Source organism: Magallana gigas, chromosome 8 (genome assembly GCF_963853765.1).
Source record: "Magallana gigas chromosome 8, xbMagGiga1.1, whole genome shotgun sequence".
Taxonomy (NCBI): domain Eukaryota; kingdom Metazoa; phylum Mollusca; class Bivalvia; order Ostreida; family Ostreidae; genus Magallana; species Magallana gigas.
Window position 1 is genome coordinate 40471276 of NC_088860.1, and position 27089 is coordinate 40498364.

General features: G+C 33.0%; 2 protein-coding genes across 5 annotated transcripts; both read right to left on the reverse strand.

Moving 5' to 3' along the window:
• Positions 1–3821: 3821 nt before the first annotated feature.
• Positions 3822–7280, reverse strand: LOC105328085 (monocarboxylate transporter 13). The gene is made up of 4 exons (XM_034471385.2): positions 6673–7280; positions 5489–5632; positions 4410–5168; positions 3822–4219 (listed from the first exon to the last, which is right to left on the reverse strand). The coding sequence occupies exons 1-4, from the start codon at positions 6854–6856 to the stop codon at positions 3942–3944; spliced, it is 1365 nt and encodes a 454-aa protein (XP_034327276.2). The 5' UTR covers positions 6857–7280; the 3' UTR covers positions 3822–3941.
• Positions 7281–7417: 137 nt separating this feature from the next.
• LOC105328087 (monocarboxylate transporter 13) lies at positions 7418–15412 on the reverse strand. 4 transcript variants are annotated; one of them, XM_034471383.2, is made up of 7 exons: positions 14900–15116; positions 14569–14677; positions 13516–13612; positions 13032–13216; positions 11790–11933; positions 10531–11325; positions 7418–10250 (listed from the first exon to the last, which is right to left on the reverse strand). In XM_034471383.2, the coding sequence occupies exons 4-7, from the start codon at positions 13201–13203 to the stop codon at positions 9826–9828; spliced, it is 1536 nt and encodes a 511-aa protein (XP_034327274.1). In that variant the 5' UTR covers positions 13204–13216; positions 13516–13612; positions 14569–14677; positions 14900–15116; the 3' UTR covers positions 7418–9825. The 4 variants fall into 4 exon arrangements, with proteins under 4 accessions (XP_034327274.1, XP_011427137.2, XP_011427136.2 ...); XM_011428835.4 differs by lacking the exons at positions 14569–14677; positions 14900–15116 and adding an exon at positions 15206–15412; XM_011428834.4 differs by lacking the exon at positions 14569–14677.
• Between the last annotated feature and the right edge of the window lie 11677 nt (positions 15413–27089).

Here is a 27089-nt window from a genome sequence, read left to right on the forward strand (position 1 = left end):
CACTTCTAGGTATATGATATAATATGGGAGTGTCTTATAGCATAGCTGAAAGACAGTATTGGCCGAGTCGCGTAGAAATACATTGTATGTGCTACATGAAAAAAGAATATTGGTTTTAAAATGTTGTTTTAAATTGTACAAATTTGAAATACTATAAATATAAGTAATAAGGAATATAATGATAATTTCGGTTGGAGCGTGGACAAATCTATCATAAAGCCCTTCGAGATTTATTGGATTCGACCACGCTCCGATCGAAATTATCAACTTATAATACTCAAAGAATGATTCCTTTATCCTTGAATCATTACACACATTATGTCAAAAGTATTCCAAATCGAATTTTGATGAAAATCGAAATCACGGTCCCAAATATATGTCGCTTGAGTTGGTCATTTCTATACCTTCCACAGAGGTTCTTTTGTTGTCATTTTTTACGAGATGTTATAATGTTAAATATTTTTGTATCACGAAGTTTTAAGACAAATGATACATAAAATTGAGCAATTATGATAGAAAATATTCATATCAAAAACACTGGAAGAAATCTGAGCCTTAAATTATAGCACAGTTTTTGCATTGATGAGGTCATATACTGTTTGGATATTGAGATTTTTCCCATTTTTATAGGGGTATTTTTTTATTGTCATTCAGTATTCTTCATAATTGCGAAACATGTTTGCAATGCATACATTTTAAGATGGTTGTGGCCATTTTCAGGCTGTATTAATCTTCTTTAGAAGAAGAGCTTTGTATAAAGATAAAGGGAAAAAGTTAAAATAAAAAGTAAAAAGATTATGCATGTTGTCTTTGCCAAATTATAGTTTATAGCTTAAACGGACATGGTCATGATTTTGGTCAAAAATTAATTTTCCGATTTTAATATTTACAATGCTTCGGAAAAGCATTTTTAATACGCACCGGAAATTGAGTGTCATTAGTTGAGTTACAGAGCTTGATATTCTTCGCTATGTAAACAAAGCGTTTGTGTGCATTTTGAACGTTGAAGTAAAAACATCAGCTTAAACCTAAAACGGATGTGTTATACGTTAGGAATTGTTTATCTATGCCTAAAATGGATAAAAAGATAGTCAAAAAAGCCGGAAAAAAAGGTTTTTTTTACTGGTAAATGGAATCTCGAGCCTTGTTTACATGACAAAGAATTGTGAGCCCTGTATCTTGCTTGTAACTCTACGAACGCCTATCAAATTTTATTCGATCATTAGAAATGCACTTTTAAAGCAGTGTAAATAATAAAAACAGAAAAATAGAATTTGACCAAAATCGTGACCATGCCCCTTTAAGGGTGTTGTTTACTCAGGGTTTAAGTTCTCAAATTTTGATTGTTATAAAGTTCAATGTCATGAGTAAAATTTGTTCTAAACACATAAAGTATTTATGAAATGAATTATTATTGACTTAACATTCGATATTTCTACTATATTACGGAATTAGGCTCAAACAAAAAATAGAATTTTTATTAAACAGAGGAAATTCGGACTAAATTTTACAGATTTTGTTTTCCACTAAAAAATTTTGGGCGGTACTCTAACATTAAAAGTTAAGATTTTATATGTTAGTCTATGTAATTTTTCATATTATCTGTTGGTTTAAATCCACTTATTCGCTTAAATAATCGAATGGCACGAATTGCAAAAATATTGAAAATGTTTATAAACAATAAAAGACACCATTTTTCAAAATTTTATAAGGTCAATATACGTTGCTTTATACTATTAATGTTTTTGTATTATCATAATTCAATTTTTTGTAAAATTGGATCAAAAATGGCAAGGGATTTGAAAACTGATAGAGGAAATTTGTACGAGAATATTTTTTAAAATTGTCGCTGAAATTTTAATGCTATACATCTATTTAGTGCAACTACCATTCATCAACTGTTTTTCATTTTTTAAAGTGTTTAATTATTTGTAATATTTTCACAATTAATAAAATCTAAATCGAAGTGTAAAATTTTATGGGATTTTTCTTAATTTTTCAAAATATATTCAATGGCCATTGACTCAAAAAGTAGGTTATTGACCAACTTTTTTGAAAGAAAAAAATTACACTACAATCAAAGGTCTATAACTTACAATAGATGGCTTTTTATGATCTTTAGTGAAATTTGTTTCATTCTGAGTAAACGTCATCCTTAAATAATCATATCTACAAAATCCAAGTAGAACTGATGGATAATTTGTTGATCATCCAGCCTCCTTAAAGATAAAATGTCTTGATGATAATGATGGAGAGGATTCTTTGCAAGTTCTGACAAAACAATGACCTTCACACCTCTTGTTGGGTACGGAATGATCATTTAAACTGCCGTAAGACATTTTGCTAGGTACCACAACGATAATTATAATATCAAAACTAGATAAGATCTCGTTACGAGTAACGAGTAGGACTTTCGTCCTAATTTTGTAATGATACGATTAAATATCGATAAAATTTCAGAATTTGCCCCCCTCCCCCCTTTTCAGGTAATGAATTAAAAATCACTAATAACTGCAAAAATAGGCCTGGCAATGGTTTTCGCAAAGTGATTTATTATGTATACCAAATTTACACATATGTGCCTCTATGACATATTATAAAATACCCCTCAGTAAAGCGACATAGATGAAATACTTAGAACCCACCTGGGTCCTTAATTTCAATGACCAGCCCCTTTTCTTGCCATCAAATAAAAGGTCATTAAATTTTGAAGAAGTTGTGTCAACAAGTATTTAAAGATTTGTTACTGTTCTTATATGAGAAAAAGGTTTTAGGGGCCGATCCCTTCTCTTCTTTTCGTGGCCGTTTGACGAAATGTTGATGGTTGCATATTGTTTGGTGTATCATTATGAGAATCTTTTCTTTTATACTACATTACAAAAAATATTTCCTTTTTGAGATATAGGTGATCATAGTTTATGATTTCTTACCCCTTAAAACCTCCAGGTCGCTAATTAAGGGGCCAGTCCATTTTTTACATCAAACAAAAGTTCTTGTAAATTTAAACTTTTACGTTACATGTTTAACTAAATATTTTCGATAAAAGAGATAAACAAACAAAAGCACAGGAAAGCAAGAAAAATCATGAATCTTTAGACATTTCAATTTTTGAACCCTACCGAGCTTTAGGGCGTTTTGTGCTAGACATATGAAACATCAACCATGTAAACCTTTCCTCTATCAACCATACACGTTTGCACTCGATATCCCTGATAGTTTAGGAAAACGTCTGCTGACAAAATACACCAATAAAAATAGGGAAAATCTAAATATCCAAAAAAGGATATGCCATAATCAATGCAAAACCTTTGCTTTCAGACCAATATATTACATCTATAAATTTGATCGGCCGAGTCGTTCCTGAGATTTGCGGACACAAAAAGTTTATTTTAAAAATTCAAATTTATAGAGTAATGGGATAATTCTGCTTCTTAAAGATTTTATAACAAAGAACAAAGCATCGTTGTCATACTAGTTGACCGTGATAACTTATTTTAATTTTACGTATACAACATGGTTGCGTGTTGTGCACTGGAATGCAGTTATCCTATCAATATATGAAGGTAATTTCGTAATCATTTAATTTCCGATTACCTTATCATCACAAATTATCCAATACGCAAATTTTATATTCATTATTGTTTGCTATAAGAAACTTTTGAAATCGTAAAGATTGACTGGCGAAAATTAATTAATTTATTTTTTTAAATCGCAAATTTTACGACACGCGATAACCCGATATACATTATATCCATGCTTGGTGGTATGAACATATCAAATAACCTTATGATATTCAATATTTTTATATTTTAACTAAGAACTTCTATTTCCAGTAATCTTTTATTATCAGTATACATTCAGACAGGTAGAAGTCGGTATTTTCACAGTCGCATTATCCAGAGGCTCTGTCAATACACTCATGATCGGTACCCTCAGCCCCCTCATAATAAAGTATCCATATTTTCACTAATAACATCAGAATATCTACGAGGAAGTTTTTCAACCAGAAGAGGAACTTTCTCTCCAGAAGTAAGCGTCAACACAGTTTTATCTTCCATAAAAGCTTCCTTCTGTGGTAATTTTACTTCAGTGATATAAGTTTTTTGTGTTTGTGAAGAAAATTTGTAGACTAACAAAAAACAAAGGCTACTCAAAACTTTAGTGACGCAAAACAGAATCAAAACAGGGGTGTACGTTTCGTAGGCCTCGAACAGCAATCCTATAAGAAATAAGACATTATCATAATTATATCAATAAAATATTTCCGTCACATGGCAAAAAATTATCAATCTATCTTGTTTTAAATTTGAATACAAAATCATAACGATTGTTATTACATTGATCGGAGCATTTTCATTAATAAAAGCCTGGATCATAAATGTAAATATTTTATAAAGATTTGTTTTTACCTGCTATTGGAGAGCCAAGTAAATTACCGATGCCAATGACAGCAAGATTCACCCCGAACGTTAGTTCTAAATGTTCATATCCATAATAGGTCTCCAATATTCCGACCACAACTGCACCACCAGATGCAGCAGTATTGGCGCCAAAAATAGTGGCAAAGATCAGTAACAAAATATATTCATTAGAAACAAACAAAATGACTGTAGCCACTCCTCCCAAGAAGAAGAAAAATATCGCTAGTTTTATTGGTAACACTGTCGAACCCCTACTATCTAAAGCAACGCCTTGCAATAATTTCAAAATCATAACTGAAATTCCTATAACTGAATAAAGGTAAGCTCCTTTGTCCGTGGTAAATCCTAAAGTTTCTGCGTACTCTCCGAGATGACCGTATACTATTGAGTCTCCAAAGGCCGTTAAGAAGAAACCAAGGTGCGAACTATGAAAGCCAACATTTTTAAGGAATCCCCAGTTTGCGATTTTTTCTGCAACCTTTTCAGAGTCTGTCGTTGATGTAGTGGACAATGGTCGAAATAAAAGGCCTACACTGCTGCACTGAACACCAACTCCAGCTAGAACTATAAAAAGATTCTGCCATCCGTATGTGACGTAAACATATTGAACTATTGGAGAAAAGATAAATGTCCCCACTCCAGAACCACAAGACGCCATTGCTACCGCCATCTTCTGTCGCCGATGTCCTCGAAAGTAAGCAGGAACTGCTACGCAAGCTACCATGTAAGCCATCCCACACCCAAACCCTGAACAAAAGAATAATCTGTTAGTTTTCAACTCTTTTCGAAAAGATCGATGTTTTAAGAAGGTTATTATTTTGGTGAATGCTAAAATTGCGAATGGTTTGATGCATTGTGCATATTATATTTGGGCATCAAATTATCTGGATATCTAATTGAGATTGAAAATTCATAATATACCATCATAATGATAAAAGGAATTCATTTTCAAATTAATATTGTATAGGATCAAAAGGCCATTAATTCCCTAATTGACTTAATTGATTTTAATTATTTAGTTCATAAAACCTAATTAAGATGTAATTGCCATAACATTCATACCATACCTGTGACAAATCCATAGGATAAAATTAAAAAGAGAAGGTTAGAGGTTAGTGACGTCAGAAGGAGTCCAGTTCCAGCGATAATTCCGCCAACAACCGCGACCACCCTCCACCCCAGCGCCTTCACAAGTCGTCCGCTAGGGGGACCTGTGTAAAGATCCCAATATTACGTTATTATGTTTATTGATACTAAATGCATCTGTCTATTGAGCAGGGCCGGTAAAAACAATTTTAAGTCATAACGTTTCTCTATATTCAATTTATCTGTTGTATAGCTCTTTTCTTGGTCATGGTTTTAATGATTTCAGGCGTTAAATACAGTCATAACAAATATTTTATTCGATACTATGAGTATCACGGATAGTTGTTTAATGTTACGCCCCAACTATCACAATTTACAGCGTTATTGATCGCATCAAATCTCATCAGAGGTTGAGGTATTTCGTAGCGATCGTGTTAATCATAGATCTTTTTTTTTACTGTCGAATTCCTTTAAGCAACACGTTACATTTTCAACCGTTATAAATCGTTACCATCGTATCGGACATATGTTCATACGTTTAAATAGATTAATCGTAAGGTCATATTGATCTTTTACCTTGATCGTGAAAATAATCGGATAAGATCGAAATCCAATCGAAAACTGAACATTTGAATGTATTTTCTCGTACCTAAACGGGCAATAAGATCGTAACAGATCGTATGTTGATCGTGATTGTACCGTATCAAAGCTCAACAAATCACAAAAGCAAATATCGACTCGCATCAACTCGGACTTAACCTTAGAGTAATAGAGAATTTCTACGATCAGTTGCGATTTGTAAATATCATTTTTTAACAAATCACAAAACAGTTGGAACCAATCATTAAGCTAAATAGAATGTCTCATTCTTAGATCCTTCTTGTTAAAAAATTTTCAATTGTAGATCCTAGCTGTATCAATTTATAAAATGATAACCAAGTAAAGGTGTTAAAAAAATTCACAGTCAATTTTATACATTATACGATATTCCGGTACAAATCCTTTATCTTCTTTTTCTTAAACTTTAATTTATAGTTAAAACGCAATCTTACAAAAGTAACAATATTATTTGAAATTTATTAAGAAGGTCATTACAATATGGACAGAGTTATACGATGTTAAAACTTATAATTTCAATGAGTTTTATGACGTCAAAAAGTTTTACCTGTGGCAAACATGACTGTGGTAATAATAGAAGAAATCCATGACGATTCCGCTTTGCCAGTTTGGAAGTTCTTTAGAATGATGACGTAGACAATTCCTGAGGTGTACGTAATACCATAGACAATGACGCGAACAGTAAAAGATGCAAGGACCACAAACCAAGGGAAAAACGATGAAATTAACATTTCTTTTATATAGCTAGTTCGTCTTCATAGCATGAAAGACCTGAACATAAGAAATATATATTCGTAAGTATAGTGTGTCTCACGTGCATAATTTGGATAAAACTCGTGGTTTGAAATTCATGCATAAATTGTGTATTGTTATTTCGAAGTGTGCATTGTTCACAACTTAACAGTACAATAGTCTGTATTCTTCTGCTTCACTCGTTGTTGTACATGTATATCCGTCTTTTCCTTTCTCGTGATCGGTACTCCTTTTCTTTATTGTTTGCATTTACATAAATCTTCCCTCTCTATATCAAGGATATTACTCCCTTCTAAGAGATTTGCTTTGTTCGTAACATGATGCTTAGTTTGGTAGGTTATTCCTTCTTTATACTTTATCAGATGACCTTATCGTCACTTCTTCCGACTGTTTAATTTCAAGTCTGGATTAAAAGTTGTCTATCCTTTATTCAGTCGCATGTATTAAGATAAGACTATACGTATTACAAACTGTAAATATAAAATAATCATTTTTACAACCTTTATGAGAAACCTTTATGAACAAACAAAAAACAAGAGTTTAATTGCAATTGTTTATTTCTTTTCATTTTATAAGCAAACAAAAGATTATTTTGAAATACTCTCTCTCTTTGTTCTCTTTCTCTCTCTCTCCAACAAATAACACCAAATCATAAAATTAAGCATGATGCTTATAAATACGATCTATCACCTAGTGATAATGTAATTTCATCTTTAAAAGATGTTATAATGATGTAACGTAGGTCTGCACCAAAACGACTATGAGATCCTATTCAACCATTTAATGTTCCAGGCATACACGAAATACAGGGTATTACATTTACATTTTGAATTCATCAGCAAATTAAAACACAACTAAAGTAGGGAAACAATGACTATATGATATTTTTTAAGTACTGACTGTTAACTATTTAAAATCATAATTTTTCTTGCTATTAAAATATTCGATCTTTTCATTTGATTGTTTTAACAACTTTAAGACAAAGTTATTAAGGTTAACTAAATCTTTATTTTTTTTAAGAAATGCACCAACTTGTATATAGCTATTACCGACATATAAAAACGGCACGTTAGATATTACAATTACAATTACAATTTCTCATACCATAAAAGTATTTTGTATATATATGTGAGATTCAAACAAACGCTTAAATTGTTTTGATCATAATAAACAAAACAATTGTAATAAAAACAGAAAAAATCAACATCGAATTACATTGTCAAACAATTAAGTAAAACCTTAATTGTCAAAAGAACCAAAAAGAAGCATAATTTTCATAAACGAAAACCTGAAACTGTTTGATTCAGATATATTTTAAACTTGTAAAAAAAACCATTTTAAAACAATGACTAGATTTTTTTTTTTTTTTGCATTATCACATAAAAGAAGAGATTAACAAACTTTTATGAATAACATCATTATTGTTTTGAGTTTAATCTCATTTTGACATGACATTTTGATTCTGTAAGGCATTCTTAAAATGTACATAGTGCTTGTTCATTGCAAGTGTCATTAAGGCAGGCATCTCGCCCTACTAAGAAGAACTAATTTCTCCGTAATCTGACGTATCATGATCTTCTTAATTCCACACTATATTAAAAGGGAGGTCACGTGACCTACAATTTGTTGATCACGTGACAGTAATTATAGTAACATAGTAAAATGTAATAAACATTGTGAAAGTCGGGTTGTTTGACTCGTTTACATAATTTATATATATAAAGATATAATAAAGAAGATCCCCATTTCGATTTTCCCCCCAAATAACCCAATTTTTAAAGTTCTTATTAAGTAGTCTGACGTATTCTGATTAGTTGTTTTATGTAAAATTTCCTATTCAAAAGTACCGAGTTGGGTAAATTCTAATGTTTTTTTTTTTATTTTAGAAATATAGATTTAAAAAATAAAAGTGATTAATTTAATCATAGATATATTCTAATTATTATTCTATTTATTTTTATAAATAAATCTAAAGAATGGATTACTTTTAAGATGTTTCAAAAGAGAAACTGTCACAACAAATCGTAATTTCAGAAATATACATTGTTACATGTAGGGGAGATTTCTACTGTAGCATCTTCGTTGAACGCCAAGCACTTGTCAATGAGCGTGTTATTTGCTATGGAGCACTTTCTAGGGTTGCTGTGAAAAAGTGTTTAAAAATTAATTGAGTATCTTTAAAACCTTTCACATTCTTTTCAAATTTGAAATCAATATTTTCGTAAAATTATGAGATTACTATGTATTAAAGGCCATGATGTAATAAATTTGCAAATCAAATCGATCAAATCGTTTATCTCAGAAAACTGCAGTTGTCAAAAAAAAATCATGCCTGAAAAAAGGGAGGATTCATATCAAACTACCTCTATTGCATGGAAAAAAAATGGCTGCAAAAATAATAAATGTAGAAGAATACATTTGAATGTTCATGTGCAAAAAAAAATAAAAATTAATTGCCAACAATTTCAAACGCATCGTCATGACCCCCCTTAATGTTCATTCAATTTTTAAAACAAATATCTCAAATAATTATCATGTTCCATTGAAATACTTCAATGTACTCATTGCTATAACCAAGTCTGGTTTTTTTCAAAATAAAGAAAAAAAGCGGATTTCTTTCAATATTTATAATAGACCAATCCACACTTAGCAAAGTGATACCACTTGTTTCCTAATAGGGAGAAAATCCACAAATTACTAACCTAAGCGTTTGTAGTTTATAATTAAACTTTGTCCTTTGACAAAAATTCTCGTTTCTTCTTGTCTTTTGATTGCCTATGTATGGGGCTATCCATACATTGAAGGGAAAGTGTAAATTCAAAGCAATTTCAACACATGACCCAAAATTATTTGATAGCATAAAGAAGAGGTATGTTACTTGTTTTCACCTTTTGAGCTTCGGGTGACCCCCGCAAAAGTTAACAACTTTTGTAAAGTGTGGATTGTTCTATTTCATATTCGGAAAATCATCCGTCGACCTTCGTCTGTTAGAAATAACATTCTTGTCGTCATCTGGCATAAGGTATGTGTTCTCAGCTAGTGCCTCTCCTTGATCTCCAACATCTTTTATGTCGTCTGCTTTTAAAATATTCGATACGATTGAATCATAAGGATCTGTAATTAAACCATCTTGAATAAGGTTGGTGTTTTTCTCATCAATAAAACTTGTAGCTTCCGTCGCCTCGATCTCTTCCAAAGATTTGTCGTTTTCCACTGCAGGTACCTCAATGTCTATTACGATGGAATTATTTTCCCTATGGGGCCTCATTAGATATCGTCGAGGGTAGATCATTATGAGGGCACTCAGTAGCATGGACACCGAAGCCATAATAAAGGGATAATGGTAGTTCTTTAACTTTTCATACATCCATCCTAATATCAAAATTAAAAAAATCATCTCTTCTGAAGTAAGTACTGTATTCAAAGCTTATTTACCCTATTCGCACTCAATGTTTTTCGGCAGTTTTAAAAATATCATTCATGTCAAATTTATGTTAATATTTTGTGCAACTCATTCAACAACTGCACGGTGACAAATTATTTTCTTAAAAAGCTACTTTTTTTCTTTTTCTGTGCGGAAACCCTATATACTGATTTCTTAATTTAAAAAAAAAAACTAAGTACCTATTATCAATAAGTAGAAAATTCAAACCTGCAGCTGGTGCTCCTAGAGTTTGTCCGATAGCCATTTCAGCTAAAACTACCCCATAAGGCAGGGAGAGCTTATTCTGACCAAACATCTCCATCAGAATGGCGGGAATCAAGGATCCGCCATTGGCTCCCATACTCGTTCCAAAAAATATGCAATATATAACCAATCCGGCATACCCAGCATCCAGCAATAAAAACGCTGTCGCTATGCCTCCGATAGTATAAAAAAGAATATACTGGTTGATGGCTTTAAAGATCGGGTGAACAGTGTGGAAATCCGCGACTAGACCTTGAGTGATCTTGGCAATCGTGATGGAGATTCCGATAACTGAGTACAGGAACGCTGCGTCGTTTTTGTTGATCTGGAGATGAAACTGTGCATAGGCAGCCAGGTGCCCATATATGATGGACGCACCAAATGAAAACAGAAAATTGTTCACAGAGACAAAGTGGAACACAGCGCTGCGAAGAAATGTCCAATCGTTTGGTTCAGGCACGTGCACAGAACTCTGTCGTCTGACTTTTTTTGTTGGGTTTTCGTTTTCGTCTCGATTTGGGAGCGGTCTGTATAGAAGACCAAATGCACAAATATGAAGCGCAATTCCGCCTTGAATCATAAACATTCCTTTCCATCCGTATTCATTGTCCAGATATCGCACGATCGGCGGAAAGAGAAAGGAGCCCACCCCACCTCCTGCCGAAGCTACACCAACAGCAAGATTTTGAATTTTCTTGTGCTGAAAATATTTTGGTACAGCAAGACTTCCGCTCATATAAGCGACTCCACATCCTGCACCTAAAGAGAAACAACGGGTTGTTTGTTAATTTTTTGTTGAATAAAATGTCTTCGGTAAAAGACACAGGCGTCAATCCATTAGAAGAGCTTTAATTTGAACATTTATGATCACTGCGCATAATTCGGTTTTTTTTTTACTTTTGATATTTCTATAAATCATTGGGCCTGTATTGCAGGAACATGGTACAATCAAATTAAAATTAGACTTGTAAAACCGCTTCGCTAGGATACGCTCGTGTAGCAAAGTGGAGCAGATTTACATGTCTTTTAATTACATTGGAACATGGAATGATATCTCGTTAAGCATGCCTCAATTTTAGCTGTAAAAATACTTAGAAAGTATCTCATGAACTTGACCTTTCATTTGCCGACCTAACAAGATGAACCTTCGTTCTCATGAGATTTTTGGCTTGTTTTGTTTGTACAACTAGCAGACAGACGAACAAGTTTACATATACAATAACCTGTGACAATTCCATAAAACAAGCACAGCATGGCCAGGTTTGTAGATACAGTACTCAGCAGAAGTCCCGCGCAGGTCAATATCCCCCCGCCAAAGGTCACAATTCGCCATCCGAATCTGTTAACCAAAACACCCGCTAGGGGCGCTGAAAGAAAAACAATTATATGAACATATGAATTTGAAACTTTACATCAAAGATAGAAGGAAGATGCAAGGAGAGCAAGATTAAAGAGCCATGAAGTGAACCTGAAAGGTATTTTAAATCTTTTTTTAAATTGCATGTGTTTTTAAAGCAGTTCGTCAAAATGAAATTAGCATATTACGCAAAAACGAATTCGTTTTAATTTAGGAGCTACAACTGTTTAAATTTTTACTTAACTTAAAACCATTTAGGGTAGTAAAGCATTGTCCTTTACGGTATTTTATATTTACACATGTCATAGACTTATAAAGCCTATCTATGTACATGTATATTGTATGAGTATATATTTAAATGAGTAATGTTTTAGTTACCAAGTCTTTACTGGCTAAATTGAATTAAGTTATGAATACTAAGTATTAAAAGTCAAGAGGTTCTGACTGACCTCAAATGAATTAAGCATATGGCGTAATGAAAATGAAAGGTCTCCGGTCAAAGTCAAATGTACAACTTGACTGATTTATACTTGTCATGTACATGTGTATGGTACTGAAAATTGCAGTATCTAGAAAGAGTAAGTAAGGCATGTTAGTGACAAAATAAGGCAAAACACAAAGTTAACACTTCAGGCAGAATTAAAATGATCTACTTTTTAATGACCGGATGAAAAAAAAAATGTGCTCCCTATCATAGTTCTAACCAAAAATTGTGAGTATTTGTTTACCAAACATTACCATTTTACCGTTTTACATTCATATCCTTTTTCCAAAAAACGTTTTCTGAAAATAGTTTCTAATCAGCTTGTAAACACAGCTAGCCGCTCGGTTGTACTTACAAATTTCCGGTCTGAAACAGTCAACATCTGAACTGCTTTGTCTTCATTTTGCAAATACCTTTAACCACTTTGGACTGGAAAAAACGGTGAGAAGAGAAAATTTTAGATTTAGATTTTATGACATGTATACGGGGCAGAACACTTACCTTTTCTAATCGAGCAAACCAAAGAACCTGAAAGGTGTAGACGACAACTTTTTAGCAAACGAATTGTCGTCTGCTTGGTACCTTTTATGAACACGTGTCTCACGCTTCTACAGTTATACTTACTGACTAAAAACGTCATAGCGGTAATTAATGACGAAATCCATGACGTTTCTGCAGCCCCTGTCTTGAAGTTCTCAAGAATGACGACATACACTACACCGGAAGTGTAGGAGATTCCATAGACCAGAATCCTTATAATGGCGGCGGCCAGGACCACAATCCACCCGTAGAACATATTAATTTTGTTCCTGATAATGCAAAATAAAAATTACTGTTTAATACTCATATTGTACACATTTTCTGTTTTTCGGACTTTGTACCCATGTTTACACGTTTTTGGGGGTTTGAATTCATGAGACCTTGTACCTATGTTTCAAAAATTAAAAATAAAATATGAATGAGGGGGGGGGGGGGATAAAATGTTAATGGAACGTCGATGAAATGTTTTGAAAAGTATTACAAATAAAAGTATATTTTGAAATTGTATACATGCACTTCATTCTGTAGCTCATTTAAAACATTCCGTAAAATGCACGTTTTAACTTACCCGAGGGCTGCGCTCCTATTGGACCATTACGTTAACAATGGGATATGACCAAGACAACTTTACCATGGAGCCTCATGTCCTGTTTGTGACCATCCAACTTAAAATAGAAATAGATCTATATCTTTCAATCTGGCGGTCTCTCTATATCTATTCAAGGCCAAATGACCCCGGCATTCGTTTGTAACTTAGCCATGCAGGCTTATAAATATATATATCATTTTGTGAAAAATAAATCGAACAAAGTCCATTTCGTTGGGAGATTAAAGCCATGTCCGCTTTTTTAATTCGTATCTTCAGTCTTTTGCTTCAGACTTTGTAACATATTAAGTATTTTACTAAATAAATACTCAATTTTGTAAAAAAAAAAAAAATTCATGGTTGATTGGTATTTTATAAAATGAGTATGGTTGGGGTTTTCCCTTCAAGTTTTCACAAACTTCGCCGGTACTTTTCCTCTAGCCATAAACGGATCATGCATTTCCCGTAGCATGCATGATTCATTTTGTTTCCCCTTATTTAAAAGGAGGTGGGTGTTGCGTCAGTATCCTTCACTAGTGGTAGCGGTAGGTCAGTAGCATTTCTATACAATGGGTATTGTATATCATTGTTTTTTTCTTTTGAAGCCGTGCCATATTATTTAATTATGAACGTGCACAGTGCTTGGAAAGCCACTTGAAATTTTCCCTTTGTGGTAAATTATGTTATTTGGTTCATAAAAAATCCAGACATTCAACTTATATAATTATCGCTTGAAGCGTTTATACCACAAAGCAACAAATCAAATTATATTAATTTAGAATTCCATTCAATACATCCATTGCAATTGCGTTATAAACAAGGTACCCCAAACTTTCAACATTATAAAGTCTTCCATGAAATTTTTTTTAAACTCGAACTCACTATAATTGCACAATAACTATATATATGAGCTTACCTAGAGGGACCCCCTCTTACTGGAAAATTTAACTTATTAAAATCCACACAGTTACATTATCAAAAGATAAAAGGCCTCAGACTCTTTCCTACCCCGTCAAACAAATTTATTTCTCAGACCTATGCACTCTCCTGGGAAAAATTTCTGGATCCACGCATGATAATCTAGCTACGTTTCTTGTTGATCCTGGAGACCATCTTGAAATCACCCCGATTCCTTCTCCAATCCCTAAAAATCCCCCGTCATATATATATGTAGCACAGGTAACCAAATTTTAAGTGTCTTATCAAACTGTAACCCACTTTTATCAGCTGATGGGGGAAGCTGGTAATTATAAACAGACATTGATGTGGCTATTTTTATCTTCATCCGCGATCTGAAATCCGCGTTGAATAACCTTCAATATTTCTTGTAAGAGAAATAAGAAAAAGAAAGAAATTCTAGCCTTACCTGATAGTTTGAGAGAAGCATTCGATACCGGGCAATTTAAAACAACACCTATTTTATAACAACTTGAAGCATTGTGCGAATGAAATCATGATCTAGCAAAACTAAGCGATCAATACAACAAGAGCTGTCACGCGCACTGAGAATGCACACCGTGGGAATATTATATCCCGACCATTGGTTATTTTTGTAGCTGCCACAAAACAGCGGAACGGAAACTACCTTCCGTGTCGCCATTGTCAAGTTTCCGCAATTTTTCGTCATTTTGTTTTTACACGGATAAAAAAGAAAGAAGAAAATGTGACTTACCCTCATACAGTTGAGGTTAAACAATATTGATCGCGTTGACTCTGCTGTTGGATAATTTCCAGCTTGTTTATAACGCATAACATTTCCTTCTTCTTCGTAGAGTTCCGGGGCTTTTAATAATCAGCTGATTTAAAGGGTACCTGTTATAAAACATGTATAGTGGCGGATCTATACGTATACATTGTATAAAAAGTTAGTTAGAGAAAGTTAGAGAAGAATGGATCCGGAGATTCCCTCCTCCTCGGCCCTATTTCCCGAACCCCTTCCTTCTATTTTATCCCTTACCCACCCAAACATCTTTGTGTAGGTCTAATTATGGCGGCGTATGTCTGCCCCCTGTATATGCAAATATCTTGCATTTGTTACATATTTTACAGAAAAATAACTTGCATTCAGGGGGCAGAAATATTAGCGATAACTGCTTCAATCTGAATTTCTTAAATTCAATTGTATAAATTCGTTACATGTAAATGTATAGTATTTAACGAAATATTAATCTATCGGTGATTATATACACGTTTTCACCCTCGTATTTATAATTCTGAGTGTGTCAATTAACGTTTTAATTTGCACATAGTGTGTATAGTGAACATCCAAGCAAACCATTTGTCAAAATTAAGTGTATTTGTGTATTAGGATAAATAAATACATGTAAATTACTTTGTCTATTAGCACCATACATAATTTTTAAAAAAATTGAAAGTTTACCTTTGAGGTTTCAATTCATGCACATTCTTAATTAGTCACCTTTCGTCTTGTGTTTATTGCGTTGAACACTGTGTTCGCCGATAAGAATGGATTTTTTTTTATTAAGAAAAAAACCATAATCAAAATCAAATCGTACAGAGAGAGAGAGACAGACAGACAGACAGACAGACGACAGAGACAGCCAGATGGACGGACGCACACAGACAGCAGGACGTACGGACAGACAGACAGAACACAAACATAGATTGAAAGAGAAGGAGAAATATTTTGTTAAGTTTAGTAACTGAATTTGACTTTTTAAATACTAGGTGTACAATATCATCCTAGCTGTATGAAAAGTTGTCCGATTTTTTTTTTGGCATAATAAATAACCACTATTTAAAATCAAAATTTTTTGTATGATATCTTCAATAGTAATATTTAAAAGTTTTTATTCATACATTAGAAAAACAGTAATAGATGCCACTTAATATTTGCATGTGCATATCCACATGACATTGATTGTAAGTTCAATACATTTTCATTTTGATACAGTTTGTGTCAAACCTGTCAACGAACTCCGTGACTTTACAAGTTTTAAAGGAAATGACTCGGAAACTGTCTGCTAATGTACATTAAACAAAAGTGTTTCACTTCATACTCGTGTGCATGTATGAGATAACTAATAGTCATTTGATACAAAATGTGTTATTGCTAATGAGAGGAAGGACATTCAGAGAAAGAAAAGATAAAAAGGGAAAGTGAAAGACAGAAACAATGAGAGAGAGAGAGAGAGAGAGAGAGAGAGAGAGAGAGAGAGAGAGAGCTCTTTTATTAAATAACTTGATAAATGTTGATGTTTTTCAATTTTAAAGGTATCACAACATTTTTAAGACAATACTTTATATGTATATACATGTATAACATATGATTATGGATATATGTAATTAACAACTTTGTGTACATTTACATGTTACTATCATTTCTATGTACAGGATCTGACAACAGTCATACATACTTTACGTACCATTCCTGTGGGGTCGTTCGTCCTTCACATTATGCACAAACACCGGACACTATTCTTAAAAGAGTGTGCAGGGATTTGCTTTTTGAATTCGTATTCAATATTTGTTACTTGGATATTCATTTCTTATATTAACAATACAAAACGATATGCAAAATGAAAGCATAAAATGTCAATCTTTGCATTTTTTTAATATAAAAAAGGAGGTTTATTTGCTACAGACTGCCGTAATTTATAAACTTAATTAATGTCCCATCATAAATATGTTCATACATATGTATATAGATATGTTTCGTTTCAGTTCAGTTATCACATGAGTTTGCAGTTTAATTGCTTAGCGCTCTCCATTAATTTGGAAAATAAAGAAGATCTAATCGTATCTTACATGTATTTAGGTATTTCATACCAGAATGTATCATGCACGTAATTAGCCACATTTATCTCTGAATCTTGTGCTGGAAATATTTTGTATGGGCGACCCCACATCCTGCACCGACACAAAAGCAAGGAATAGTTGTTTTAATGTGTGTTCATGAAAGTGCATTTGAAGAATATCACACACGTCAATTGCAATATTTTAGAACATGATTTTTAAGATCACGATACATATATTAGTTTTTAATTTTTGATATTCCTTTACAGCTGTAGCAATCTGATTAAAGTTAAACTTTTAAAGCCGATCCTCAATGATAAGCTAGGCAAGATCTAACAACATCCCGCACAGGGTCGCCTCAGCGCGAACTTTCAAGTAGCCAATGAAATCACTGCTGTCAAAATTTAGATGGTAGTTCGGAAATGTGTTTCTTTATCTCGATGGCATCTCGTGTAGTAAAGTGATGGCATAGTGCACGTGGCGTTTCTGACTTTTTGTTATTGCAATTTGCATTATTCAGAGAGGAATGGCAGATTGGATGGATAATAATAACACAATATTGGCGGGAAAAACTTAATTTGGCATAAAATAGACGACAGAGCATCAGAGTTCTAAGAGATAAAGCTATCAAGCTATTTTTAGATTTGTTTATACTAAAGTTTGATTCCGATTAGATTACAATTATTCATACTTTTAAAAAGGTCGCTCTGAAGTGACCTCGTACGGGATGATTTTAGAACTTGTAAGTATAGCGTATCGTAGAGTTCTAATTTTGATTAGATTGAATCAGTAGCAAAGCGATAACTTTGTATTGCAGGAACAATTATTGCCTTAATTTTAGGTCAAAATGCTTATGTAGCATCTCATAAAATTTATCATTCTTTGTTGACCTAAAAAGATGAACCTTGTACTTCCTTTTGTCTTGCTTTGCTCGTAAAACTATTAGACAGACAGACAAATAGGCATGCGCAAGACCACTTAAACCTTTAACAATAACCGTGGCCAGGTTGGTAAATACACTACTCAGCAAAAGTCCTGCACAGGTCAATATCCCCCCGCCAAAGGTCACATGTATGTTAATCAATACACCCTCTAGGGGCGCTGCAAGAAAAAAAAGTTAATATACATGTATGAAATGTAAAAATGCTTTATAAAGTTAGATGGTAGATGATGCAAGAGAAGCACGATTAAAGAGGCATGAAATAACCCTGAAAGGTACTTTAAATCTGCATAAATTTGAGGTGTTTTTAAAGCAGTTTGTCATAATGAAATTTAGCACACTACGCAGATGCATATCAGTTTCAATTTGGGAAATCAACAGACGTTTCATTGGCGGATCCAGAGGGGGGGTTCCGGGGGTCGGAACCCCCCTTTCTCTGGGACATAATTTTTTTTTTTTAAACTTGTAATGCCCATTTAAAGGCAATTGTCCCCATTTATAATATAAATACTGTAATTATTTCAAATAAATGCTTTTAAAATTGCTAATTTAAAGAATTTTTTACAACGCACCGTATTTTACATGTACATGTATTTCTTATATGAAAAAACCCTAACGATATTTTTTTTTATCGAAAAAGGTACTCCCCATCAGCATCCGGTGCTCACATCTTTGAGTAAACATGTGGAAAATTTTTTAAAAAATTAACTAAGCATTGTCGCTAAAAACACAGATTTATAATAACATCTCTAACATCTACAGTGTATTGTCTATTCTATTTCTTTAAAAAATGGATTATAGTTAATTTTATGCAAGTTATGCTATTTTTCTGGAATGCTAGCTATACCGTACCTTCATACCCACATGAAACACAAAAGAAAGCCCTTTTTTGTTTTGTTTCCAAGAATCGGAAATTATGTTACAAAATACCGTGTAAGGGGTTTATATATAAACCATTATGAAAATGCACAACTTTTCAAAACTTTCCTGAATAATATTAGATCGCATCTGTATACTAGTGCCGGGTGATGTGGCGCACCCATTATACAGAGGTCACATCAAGTTCCCTGGGACGACTATTGCTTGTACAATTGTATTTTACATGTTCCATCCATTCAGCAGATAAACTATCCCCATTTTTGTCATATCCTATCATTTAGACCTTTATTTAAGAAGGCAACCGATAGAAATCAAAGTCAATAAATAGTTCAGAATTTAACCATCAAAGACATAAAAAAAAATTTACCAAAAAATTAATTTTTTGTCGTAATAAGTCTGAATTATTTTTGGTTTCTTTCTGTTTCTTTCTATTAAGCATAGCATAGACGCACGTTCTCATTGCTGGAAACTTGGTTTTTTTTTAAAGGCTGGAAATTATGCAAATCTTCCTTACCTAAACCAAAACGCTCAATAATGCCGTGCACTCTGATATTAAAATAGATGTGAAATAGATATTGATGAGATACATGTTCATTCAATTTACGCACGGAAAACGTTCAAAAGGCCTTGTTTATTGACAAATAATGTATATTGCACGTATTGATTTTCATCAATTGGAACCCCCCCTTTTCAAAATTGCTGGATCCGCCTCTGCGTTTACATTTTTGCTTGAGTGAAAACCATTAGAGATTGCAAAACACGGCCTTTTGAAGTATCGTATATATACTTTTATGAGTAATGGTTTAAGTACAAAGTTTTTATTCGGTTAAAGTGAACCAAGTAATGGAGATGAAAGGTCGTGAGGTCCCGAGTGTCCTCAAATGGTTTAAGTATACGTGTACTAAGTTGTGAAAATGAAAGGTTTAATGTCAAAATGTCAAGTGTAAAACATGACCGACTTATGCTTGTCATTTTTTTTTTGGTAGTAACAGTTGCAGTAGCTAGGAAACTCCTTTTCGGTCGAGGTCAAACAATAAACCTCGAATTCATTACATGTACATAGGTGTCCATGATAACCCCCTTTTTATAAAATTTTATATCAATACAACACATTTTATGATCTGTTGATATGTGAGCTAACCTTAAAGTTTATCAAATTCAATAATATACCCTAAAATATATTATACAGAAGAGATGTATACAAGGCTGTCTAGCCGGTTCATAAATTGATGTGAAACGGCAACTCCATTTTGTATAAAAATTCTTACATTCGGTAATGTTCAAACGAAACTTCTCGGGCATTCCCGGCAGGCTCGGAAAAACACCTTGAATGCATTAACATACACCGGATGTTAAAATTTTATACAAAATAGAGTCGCTTTCCCTTAAAATAAGTATCGGCTAGACATCCTTGCATCTCACTTCGGTGGTATTTTTGATGGTTTATCATTGACTTAAATAAAGTCTTGCTAACGTCTCAACAGATCGTAAAATATTTGCATTTATATCAAATTTCAATTTTTTTTTTTAAAGTGGGGGTCATTGACGCTTATGTAAAGCATTCGAGGTGTTTTTCCGAGCCTGTCGGGAAGACCCGAGATGAGAGAATGATACCATCGAAGTTTTTTACCTAGCTCTGCCGGAAAGGCCTTAAACGTTTTATTTAGTGTAGAACCATTTTAACAAGATCTTGGACTTCTAGTAGGATGTAACGACCAATGACGCTAGTTTCAAGCGAAATATACACAGATTGGGTAGTCTTGCGCAAAATCCAGACAAACCTTGTTGAATTCAAAGAGCCATGGCTGAGTGGCCTATAATGAAATAGACAGGCCTACGTCACATTGCCATTTGACTCAACTATACCCAAAGTCCAAGCTCTTCTTAAAATGTTTCTAGTTATATTCCTGAGTTGTCGTTCGTACTTCACAACACTACATATGATAAAATCTTAAAATATATCGAAACATATCGATTTATACCAAGATAAAATTGTACGTTAATTGTTTGTCGGATATTGTATAAATGTGAAAAGCCTTTTAAAACACATTTCTATTATGTGGTGTTAGTGATGTTTTCAAAACTTAAGGTTGAATTGTTGTTTGTAACATCAACTGTATAATAATTTTTTGTTTGTTTTAGAATTACTACATGGAATCATTAATCTCTTCTTTGACACTTGTTTTTCTTTAATCAAACATAATAAATAAAATTATCAATCATTAATTTATGAATTATAAAGATTTGCTCTCTCTCTCTCTCTCTCTCTCTCTCTCTCTCTCATTTATCTTAAGTTCTATTTATTCATACAGTATAAAGTTTATGCTAAAACGCAATTAGTGTAGGTTACAGAATCTAGAGCTTGCACTCACATCACAGGTTAGTACTAAGTTAGATATAGAAAACATTCAGGTCACCAATGATATTTGTGGTTTTTTACTGTTTAATCTCTCTTTTGAAAGGTATATATCTGAATTACGATATGATAAATGATACATGTATGAAGATAATGCTGAGGGTTAGAGAGAGAGAGAGAGAGAGAGAGAGAGAGAGAGAGAGAGAGAGAGAGAGAGAGAGAGAGAGAGAGAGAGAGAGAGTTTTAATGTTATAATGTTATATATCTTAAATCATAAAACTGTAGTAATTTCAGAAATCAAAATTGATGAACTAAAGCTTGTGTTATTGGTCAATGTGGTAATGGTTAGGTTTTTTTTAATTTTTTTATTGGTAATCTTTTTTTTTATTCAAAGATTAACAATTTTTCACCCTTTTCGCAATTCATTGTAATTTTTTTTTTAATTAAATTATTTCTAGCAAATTACATGGCAAAGGCTTGATTACACAGTGGTTTGCTACAGATACTTTGTATACTTTTTAGAGTTATCTTTCTTTCCGTCAATATTTTCTACACAAAGACGCCAGCTGCATGGCCGAGATCGGCGGTATATTGGGTTTAATTTCCTGTCCGCTGCCCCCCTACAGGTAAAAAACATTGACAATGATTAAACTATAGAAAAAACAAGTTTTTATTGATTCTTATCAAAAGAGATCTATACATGCCAGTTTTCATAGCTAAGTTTTGGTGCGCCTCTTTATCCAATATTGGGTTTATAAATATCGAACATATATCAACACACGATAAATTTTAACTGCGACATTGAACTAGTGGTCCAATATTTTATTAAATATTTTGATAGAGAAAATAACTTTTTTTTCATATATAAACATACCATATTGGCCTGTTTGCTTTTTATGCGATAGTTATCTGTCAAGTGGGTGTAAACTCTATAGTTTCGGTTACAATCCTACATAGTACGTGTGCTAATAGTACTTATTTATAAACACCTTATGTAAATTACAAATATCACAACGTGTGATGAGTAGTAAAATGTATCTACGCATGTTGATATTGCTTAGATGATTTTATGTAGCTATATATTACATATACATGTCACCTTCATACACAGAGAGAGAGGGGGGGCGCGTTATGTAAACTTTCGTATATATAATTATATATACTTTTCAATATGAATCAGCAGAGAGAGAGAGAGAGAGAGAGAAAGAGAGAGAGAGAAAGAGAGAGAGAGAGAGAGTTGTATACAGGAGTTTTAATGTTATAACAAGTTTGACCTGTGCGTGCACGGGTTGACATTGCATATGATACCAGGCTTTTACAATATAGATACATCGAAACACCGTATATTGTTGACATTTGCATAACCAAACTTCAAGCCTACAATAATGCTAATAATTTCACTGCACAGCTCTGCTGGGTTGGAATAATCTAACTGTGTCTCTGGAAAGGCCTTCACCACAGCCTCCCGGGATTTAGCGTGAATATAATGCGCATGCGCAAGATTGTAAAATCCAAAAAATTCAGATGATTTCCGGAATTTTTTGAAGAATTTTCGTTGATTTTTAATCAACGAAGCTTGATTGAGAAAAAATAAAAACAAATTGAAAATCTTCAAGTACCAATGATGTTTAAAATATATAAAACAAAAGACAGTACTCTTCCGCTTTATCGGTATTAAAGCTAAAAAATTCGAGTCTATTATTTTGATATACTAGTAGTAGTAGACCTATAGATATACTAGTAGTTCTTAAATCATAAAATTTTACAATATATGCATGTTTTAGATAATTAAATTTAACTTACATTGATAGCATATCACTTAGTCTTATCAGTTTTACAGGGGCTTTGTGATTTTATGATTTTTTTTTTTTACTTTTTATGATTACAATTCTCTATCTTGTGTATAATTCTAAAATCCCCAGACATACATGGATATGTTTACCGGTATTAGAAAAATAGTTGTGATATGTATTCTGAATTATAATATCAATTTCAGTTGTTGTGACATCCAAATCGTTTATATAAGGTTTGTGTTCATGCTTTTTTCAATTTTAAATATACAGGTGTTTTTTTTCAAAGATTAACAATTTCATATCCTTTTCGCAATTCGTTTTATGAAAACTTAAATTATTTCTCGCAAAGTTTATGCAAATAAAAACACGACAGTTCTAAACCCTGTTTACACAGTGGTATGCTACAGAAATATACTTTTTAGTGTTATCTCTTTTTCCTTCAATATTTTCTGCACGAAGACGCCCGAGATCGCCGGCATACTGGGGGTTTTTTTCTCCCCTGTCCGCTGTCATTCTACTTACCACCTCTACCCGTCCCAAACATTGACAATGATTAAACTATAGAAAAAACACGTTTTTATTAATTCTTACAATAAGAGATAATATGGGTAGTCATTTATCGAATATATAAACGTACATTACAATCATATACATACACATGATAAACTTTAACTTCGACATTGAACCAGGGGTGCAAAATCATATCAAACATTTTGATAGAGAAAAAAAATAGTGAATTTTGCTTTCATATGTACACATCCCAACTGGCCTGTTGGCTTTTTTAGGTGATAGTTACATGTATATATGTCATTTGGGTGTAAAGTTGTAAACTGTAGTTTAAAACAGTGCTTATTCAAAAACACCTTATGTAAATTACTCAACGTGTGATAAGCTTAAGTAGTAAATTGTATCTACGCATGTTGAAATTGCTCTGAGAGAGAGAGAAAGAGAGAGAGAGAGAGAGAGAGAGAGAGAGAGAGAGAAAGAGAACTTCACGTAAATTTTGTCTATAGATAAATTCTATTCAAACTTACAATGAACATGCAAATTATGATAAGAAAGGAAAATTAATATTTATGGATCAATCTCAGTTTTTATATGAAAAATCAGTTTAATGAAGACAAAAATCAATTTTTAATCAACTACAACATCGGCGAATAACTTTTCAGTAAGAAACAGCAGAACTAAACGGCATCCTATAGCTACATGAACATACATGTATATACTAGTGCATCAAGATTGGAACAGCAGCAGACGAGATGAGCAGTTCCGGTGAGATTTCGTCATCTGTCTGGAAACGAGTTCAAATCCGTATATGACACCCTCCAGGGTTGAATTAGTCTCGTACATGTATATACAGAAAAAAAATCACCAATACTTACATAGACGTATTATACCAGGTAATGTACAGGTATATCTTGTTCCCCTAAAATAAAGCCACGATACATGTATATCGGGGAATAAGGCTACGGCTGAAACACGATTATAAGGTTTATAAATGACAATCATATGCTTGATAATTATTAAAATTAATTAAAATATTAGGTTTGGGCATGATATTTATAAGTTAGTTTGTGAAACTACGGGAAAACAGCTGATTGTTTGTAACAACTCAAGTACTTTTGGGTATAATACTAGTTTATGGGATGGTAACCATTTTATACGATTATTTATTGTATGTAAATGTATTATAACAGTCTTACGGAGAAATAAGGTTTGGGCAGGGGGGGGGGGGGTCGAGGGTGGGAACAAAGATCACGCTTAAATAGTCCATAACAATCTCAAAATCAGATAGTCTGTTACCATCAGATTTTCCTCATTAATCTTCTCAATCATAATACTTTATCTTTGTAGTGTTTCTGTATTCTATACGGTTTACGGTAATGTACTTGTATACATATATATGGGTGTGGCGTTTCGCGGTTAAACATCTGCTTACATTTCTTCTCTGTTCATTCGACGTCATTACATTGTACGATATCCTTCTTTCACGGATTGGCCATCTTGATAACGATATACATACATGTACATGTACGTCTGTGTGTATTTTTAAGACATCCTGTTCATAATGTACGTGAACGTGTCAGGTCGTTGTCTCTGTGTGTAAAATAGCACGGTTTTTTTTTTTTTAGTTTTATTTTAATTTTTGGGTTTTTTTTTTTTTTTTTTTTTTTTTTTTTTTAGATATTTTGGTTTTTCTGTATAGATTAGAAAGTTGATGTAAATTAGTACATGCTACTACAAGAAGGTCTTTATTCGAATTTCATCAACAATGTTAGGATTCTTCCTCTTTACTATCTATATGCCGCCTCACTCTCCGGGTAGAGAGAAAACTTGCGAGACAGTATCAATGAATGATAAAAAAAAAACCACATTGTGTATATAAACAATATAGGCAGTTGAAAAATATACTCGCTTCACAATCCATTTTTATTATGAGAAAAGTAAAAGCGTCATATTCCTTTGTTAAAACTACAAAGTGTATCAGTATATGAAATAGTTCATGGAAACACCAGCAATATAAAGTCAAAGACTATTATGATATATTTAGACATGTTTATTATTTTAAAATATTTTCAATTTAATTCACATGTGTATTAATGTTTTCATACATTTGATCGATCACATACTAACAAAACCCACGCATTAATAAATGAGGATATAACATGAAGAGTGTGTATTAATTTATTAAGATTGTGTACATGTATATACTATGGGGCGATTCTACTTAACCTACCGAATTAAATAACTATTTTTATATGTTCAGGAGTATATTCAAGACTCCAGAAGATTTAGTTCTGGAAATTATACATCATTAATTAACTATATATAATCATTACTTTTAACTGTGCATATTCTGCATATTTGATTTGTACATTTTTCAATACAGTGTGTAGTTGTTACATTTATTTACACTTCAAGGAGAAGAACTCGCAAGTTGTGCGAACTTGTTTCTAATCCTTTTGTTTATGTTGTAAACAATAAAATATGTTCGATTCAATTTATTAATTTATGGGCAACTGTGTTATAGAGGTAGTGCAGCACAGAGAGAGAGAGAGAGAGAGAGAGAGAGAGAGAGAGAGAGAGAGAGAGATATGGAACTCCCACACTATACACGCCAGCATTTCTGCGTTGATAGATGATAAGTGTATGATATTGACTCACATCATATAAGGGATTTACCTGTCCAGGTGAGACAAGGTACACTGAATACACCTTGACGCACAGGATCGGCCAACAGGAAACGTTCCTGATTGAACAGGTCGCGTCCCGCGGGGGCATCATATACCTCAGCTCAACGTTTGTTCGGTCGCTCTATCAGGACTAGAGCTCGGTACAAAACGATGTGGCAATTCTATTCGACGAATGATTTTGACGTAAATAATAGACATTCAAAGGTGATTCTTTATAAACACATTGAATTATGTGAATTACATAGCAATATGTAACACAAACATAAAAGAGAAATACAATATAATAATGAAGCAGCATTAAAAGGGGATTTGTGCTTTTTAAGACTAAACCCTATTCATTCATAATAATTCACGGATTATTTCTGTCGAGTCCTATTTCAACAAAAAGAATAAGAAGATTTTCATTTACATGCGATTGCACATTGACTTCCTGCCTTATTTCAAAATCTTGTACTCAGAGAAAAATAAAAGCTAGCATTTTGATAGGCTAAGGTAATAAAGTGCGTTTTGAGCCCTTTAAAATTAATTACATTTCTAAATCGATAACAGATCATAATATTTAGGTAGCGCCATGGAACCCAATCCGTCACGGATTTAGTTCATTAAGTTTCAAAACAAACAGAACACAAACAACACGC